The following is a 6,000-nucleotide window of genomic DNA, read 5'->3' as shown; positions in this document are numbered from 1 at the left end:
TATCTAGAGTTGCTTTGGAGCCAACAGTATTACTAGGGGTATCTATTAAATCTGTAATCTGTTAAATAACTAAATTAAGCCAGCAAGCCTGCCTGCTGGCAGCAGCTGAGGCGAGCCGGGCCCTGGCTGAGAGCTGGGCTGCTGTTGACACTCTGTTTGAGGGCAAGAGGCCATCGGCGTTTGTGTTCTGCCGGCTCGTATATCTAACACCTGTTGCTCGGCCCAATTCAACACGTTACAGCTCAAGCACTTATCTCTGGGTGTGCATGTGTTTTGGGAGACATAAGCTTACTACTGTATGTGTAAAAATGTACTCACTTTGAGCCATTTAATGCATTATTGCCCTGTTCCCAAAAATCCAGCAGCTGGTAGAATCAGGGTTGTGTTGCGTAATTAGCATGCTACGGAAGCCACGGATTCCAAGCAGTGAATATACAACCCCTTTATTTGGTTTAACCAAAAATAACAGACTCAATATTAAAAGAAAAACAAATAAAGCTATAAATATTACAGACAAAAACACTGAAAACAGAGAGTTCTTTGCTTCAAATAAACCCAGTGATAAAAAACTTTAAAGTTGTGGTGAAAAGAAGTTTGGGGATATAATGCAAGCAGCTGACAACCACCTTCAAAATCAGCGAACATTCAAAGGAGAACATGCTCTTCTAGTGTTGACATACATCTAAGCATGAGTCAGAGTCGAGCAGTCACCTGCATCTAATATGATCATCATCACGAACTTTATTTCTGAAGCGTACAGGCTGGAGAAGTTAAAGTGATGAATACATGATAGCAAAGTATCCCTGCAGGGAGGCAAATCAAACTAAAGGACGCAGAAGAACAAAACTGAAAATGGATGCTGATGAATAAAATTAAACTTTTTAAAATAAATGTGATAGAGACATACTTGCTGAATGAGGCCAGTGAGTGAATGGATACATACTGTACATAAATAGTGAGTGGCCACTGCATTGTTCCAGCCGAAGCGTGGTGAGACTACAGGGAGCAGAGAGCACTTCCACAGACAGAGAGGAGACACACAGACAGACATGAACAGAAAGAGACAGACATTGCTGGGAGGTGTATTTACGTGTACATTAAAAAGGTGCAGTGGTGTGACGCTGTGTGTTCAGGCGCGGTAAAGCAAGATCCTTTCAGCGCAGTCCTGGCCAACCAAGCCGGCGTACTGCTGCACCTCCGTCTCGTCGCTGGAGCCTTTGCGTTTGCGGGAGTAGACCGCGTACGGCATGACGGCCCGTCTGTATAGCACCAGAGCTCTGCCCACATCCTTCAGCACCCGGGCATCTCCTGGATCACAAACATGAGAGCATAATCAGGAGCAGCGTAGACGCATCAGGCACAATAAACATTGTCCTTATTTTCCCTCATTCTTATGAGTTAACCTCTGAGTGTCTTGGCGAGGATACACCATTATTCCGAGAAGCTGTTGGAGAAGCAGAAAGCATTCTTTCCCCCCACAGCATTAATTCGTCTATGCCCTAAAACCTGGAGTCATGGCGGTGCGTGAGCAGGCTAGTTAGTTGGCCTTGTTTACGGGGCCTTGCTCCCTGCTGGCTCGCCAAACTCAGCATTTCATTAGGTCCTGTGTCATACACTGCCAGCTCCCATCAGACCAGTGAAAACATTGCTAATCTCAAAAGTGTGCATGTTCAGCAGCTAGAGTGGTCCTCTGGAGAGTTGAGTGGAAAAAAATAGTAAAAAAAAAAAAAGACCTGATGACCCTTCGTTTTGACACCACTGCCTCCAGGACCGAGAGGTTGAGCCAAGCTGCACACAGCTGGCGCCAAGAGGACATGCAAGGAGTAGCACATCAGGGAGTATCAACAGAGCCAACCTAACACAGATATGCTGCACATAATGTTTGAATGAAAGTCTCAAATCCATCATGAGTGCTAATCATCCCCCCACTCTTGTCAGAATTGAGGAGTCTTTCAATTTCTGTCATTTACTGGAACTTCAATAAGTATCTGAAGTCAACCTCTCCCAAATCAGTAACATCCTCTCTTTAGTTGCTCTAATTGCTCTCTTAAAATGCTTTTTATCTCTCTTTAGCTCTCAGCTAAACCCCTCAGCTCATGTTTTCCAACTGCAAAATGCCCAAAATTAAAAAATTGTTCCTTCTGAAATGCACATCCCGTACACACAGTATTTCAGTCAATCTGCCCATTCTGTCTGCAGCATTCCTGGTCTAAGAGGAAGCAGATGAAAATAAACTTCAGACCAGGACTAGCTTGCCAAGCCCATGGCGACACATCAGTCAAACAGGAGTGAGTTAGATTTGGTATTAATAGAGCTCAGGGTCTCCCACCCGCCACTACCGCTCTCCATGACAAAACCCATGTGGCTCACAGCTGAGCACCCAGGTGGTACGAGCACACTTATTTCTGCCTAATTCCTCAAATATTCGCTGTAGTGCTGCTAAATCCCACCTGATCACCCAGTAAACAGGGAAAACAAGACGACAGAGAGAAAAACTGCTAAACTGTGATGTAATGCCACAAACAAAGGTCTTTTCTGTGGTGCCAGATGTTAAAAGGGATCCCCAGTTTACAAAGCACTCAGAGGCACGCTGACTGAACCCTGGCTGGTCGAGGGCTGGATGTGATCAGAAACTTGTTAAAAGCAATATGAGTCTGCTGTGATCAGTTAAAATGTTACAGGACTCGAGTATCACTGAAATAGACAATGACTAAATCAGGACCACATCACTCAGGGGATATTTAGAGATCCCACCAGTGGGACTCACGAATGAGAGAATTCAAATAGTCACATGGTTTTCGGTAGATATACAGAAAGTGAATTTCCCTTTTTTTCATGTACCACTATGGCATTTAACATCCACACTTACACATTTTCCCTTAAAAACGCATAACTGTTGCCGCGTTTACTTCTAGCGTCCACACATCTGACATATTCGAACCCCTTAAGGGCGGCAAGTATCTGCATGGCCAAGTGATGTCGCACCATCAGACACACCCCCATCGTGGTGGTCCCCCAATCTATTTTTTCATACCTTGATACTGTACCTTCCTGGAATTTCACCCGGGTATATGATATATGGCAGTATTTGTATGTACAGCTACCTCACTTAAAAGCATATTAGCTAGTCTTATTAGCATTTAGCGTTTGTTTGTCCAATGTTTCAACAATCACCAATTCTGGTTTAATAAAAAAAAATGCTATTTCCCCCGTGGTCTCGCTCTGCTGTTACTAGCCAGCTGTTAACATTCTTGTAATGTCATCCCCACCACTCGCAGTTGCCTTGACTGCCAGCTCCGCCGACTGTTCCACCAGTTGAGACTGACCTCTGGTGGTGCTTGGTATGTACTACATACAATACATCCTGAATACAGCCTCTGCATGTGAATTTAATACACACAGGAGTGTCTGTATTTTTGACAATACTGAAAATCATACCGCACAGGCTTACTGTGCGGTGGGTTTTTGCCTGTCCATGCACATCAGAGATTTTCTAATTATGTGGATGGTTGGAGAAAATGGAGAACCATGCTGTGGACATGAGTTATCAATACAATTTGGGAGTCTTTTATATTTGATACCCACAGAGTATTAGATATCCAAACATTCACTCATCGTGATTCTACATCAGCTCGTGTCCGTGCAGAAAGAATAACTAAAGCTTTAAACAGAGATTTTTTAAAACGCTGCTAGGTCTTATCATACATGACTTGCAAAGCCAATACATTATAGCCATGCCTACATGTTTTGTTATTTCATCCTTGTTGCGTAAGTATTTCTTTCCCATTGCCATGGCTTCCTCCCGCGATGTATGGTTTGACCATTACCACTTTAACATGTCACTGTATGCGGCCGTGCTGATGGCCTTATACTCATCTGTTACTTTCAGTAACTGATCCATCTCATCATCAGTCCAAGCCAAGACATCTCTGGTCTTACTTTGTTGCCATTTCTGTTCTTCCCCCATACTATTTTCTGTTACTATGCGACCAACCGCAGAGTAAACAACCTGTTTCCTGTTTACACCAGCACCTGCATGCCCCGTGTACTTGAATGGTCATGTGATATTTATTTTCAGGCATGTTAGTATGGATGGACATTATTTCTGAACCGGTGCTACAAAAGCTTGCGTGTACGGAGATCATTTTCAAAGACATATTGCTGCGGATGAAGCTGACACTACCTGAAAAGCAGCCAGAGGAAAGAAGAGAGCGGAGTATAAATATAAAGCCCACAGGCTCCTTAGCTCTCTCCCCCTATCTCCATAAAGATATTTTCATATTTCAACTTTTTTTTATTTTCAAACTACCCCGTGGATTCATATTTTATTTATTAGCCTCATTTCCCTAATGCCCTAACCACTGTGTCTTTCCCCTCCTCAAAAAATTGCTGAGTCACATAATTGAAGAATGCCTGGCATAAACTTTTAAATGAAGAAAATCAGCAGTATGTTAAGTCTCACCATGCGGGGGGAAATGGCTTTATAGAGATGCAAACATGTTATGCAACCTCCACACGACTGTAATTTTGCTACGTGTAGAATTTATGTGTCCTGATGGGATGAAAGTGAAAATATTTAAACGTACGATGCTTCCTTAATAACTTATGCTGTCTTCAGCGTTGTCTCTCTTAGCACCCTGTGCCTCCTCATGTTCTTTATCAGAGTGACAGCCCACTTACACAGCAGTTACGCAAAGGTACACTTGTCCACTCAAATGTGTGACACTACTCCGAAGCACCACTGTCCCCTTGTGAAGATATTAAGTAGTGAGCATTACAGAGTAAAACGGATCGCAGCACGCAGCTTTAGGATGGTCTAGTAACCTCAACAGTAATGCTGAGCAGAGGCACTATCTCTCTGTCTTTCTCAAGGCAATCCAAACATCCGCTGCTCACATAAACATCTTTCATTGCTTCTTCACTCACTTTGTCCTCCAGAAATGCCCCCTCCTCATTTTGAGCAGCTCCAGACCTTCTTCCCGTCAGGCCCACCGGACGTTCAGTGACACGCCGCTTTGAGGTCAGAGCTCCTCGGGGTCGGGGGGTTCAAGGGTCGGGGGGAAGAGGAGTGGCGAGGGTCGGTCGGGGAGTGAGAGGGTCAGAGCCGAGGCCTGGGGCCTTGACACCTCGCCACGCTCCTCTCGCTCTTCCCATCCATCTTAAAATTTCCAAACACTTGCTTGACAGCAGACGCTGGTCAAAGGCAGGCCATCGGGTTATGACCACTTCCTATGACCCAATGTTGCAAATCCCAAATGGGGCTTCCGTTTGAAAAGAGAAAGGCCAAAATGATGGTGTAGTGTAAGAAGACTGCTCTTTGAGCAGAGGACCTGGGTTCAAGCCCTTGTGTCCGCACACATCCGTCCAGCTGACCCTGAATGTCTATAGCTGATCATAAATTTTGACCTCCGGACTGGAGAAAGCAACAAGAGATTTCTCCTGGATTGAAAGGGACATTAGCATTATTATTGTTATTAAAATAAGTGAAAAGTTCTTTCACAGCGGCAAAAATGCAGCAGATCAGGAAAAAAATACCTCATGATTTATAACACAAGAGACCGTGAGAGGAGTGATATCCGTCTCCCCTCCACTCTGAATGGGAACATTATTGCGAGTAAGGCTAAGGAGCAGAAAGCCTGCTGAAGAGCAGAACAAAGTGGCTCTGACAGTGAGACAAGATATGAAGTGTGCACTGTAAAAGCTAGAAATATAGTCAAGAAGGCGGGGGGGTAACGGGTGGGTGCTGTCGGGCCAGCACGGTCCTCGTATTTTGGCTTAATGTTGCGTAGCTGAAAGCACATATATTGTCGATCAGTGGTTCCTAACTGGTGGGTCTTGTGCCAAAAGTGGGTCGTGGGTCTATTCTAAATGGACCACAAGTGACTGGCGGCCATGTAAAGTTTGTGAAAAACACACTTTACTTTGAAGCACAGTGAATATGCAGTACAGAGCTTTTATTTTGAAGTACAGTTTCCCGCTTTTTTTTTTTTCTCCAAAAAT

At 44.3% G+C, this 6,000-nt stretch overlaps 1 protein-coding gene across 1 annotated transcript in view; it reads right to left on the bottom strand.

Moving 5' to 3' along the window:
* Window positions 1–417: 417 nt before the first annotated feature.
* The window catches only part of LOC121954881 (arginyl-tRNA--protein transferase 1-like), a 57,424-nt gene continuing 51,841 nt past the window's right edge, over window positions 418–6,000 (bottom strand). Inside the window, exon 10 of the mRNA XM_042502618.1 lies at window positions 418–1,308. Within this exon, the coding sequence (XP_042358552.1) occupies window positions 1,130–1,308 (179 nt within the window). The 3' untranslated portion in view covers window positions 418–1,129. The remainder of the gene's footprint in view (window positions 1,309–6,000) is intronic.

This window comes from Plectropomus leopardus, chromosome 15 (genome assembly GCF_008729295.1).
Source record: "Plectropomus leopardus isolate mb chromosome 15, YSFRI_Pleo_2.0, whole genome shotgun sequence".
Taxonomy (NCBI): domain Eukaryota; kingdom Metazoa; phylum Chordata; class Actinopteri; order Perciformes; family Serranidae; genus Plectropomus; species Plectropomus leopardus.
This window is presented reverse-complemented; position numbering and strand designations above follow the sequence as displayed.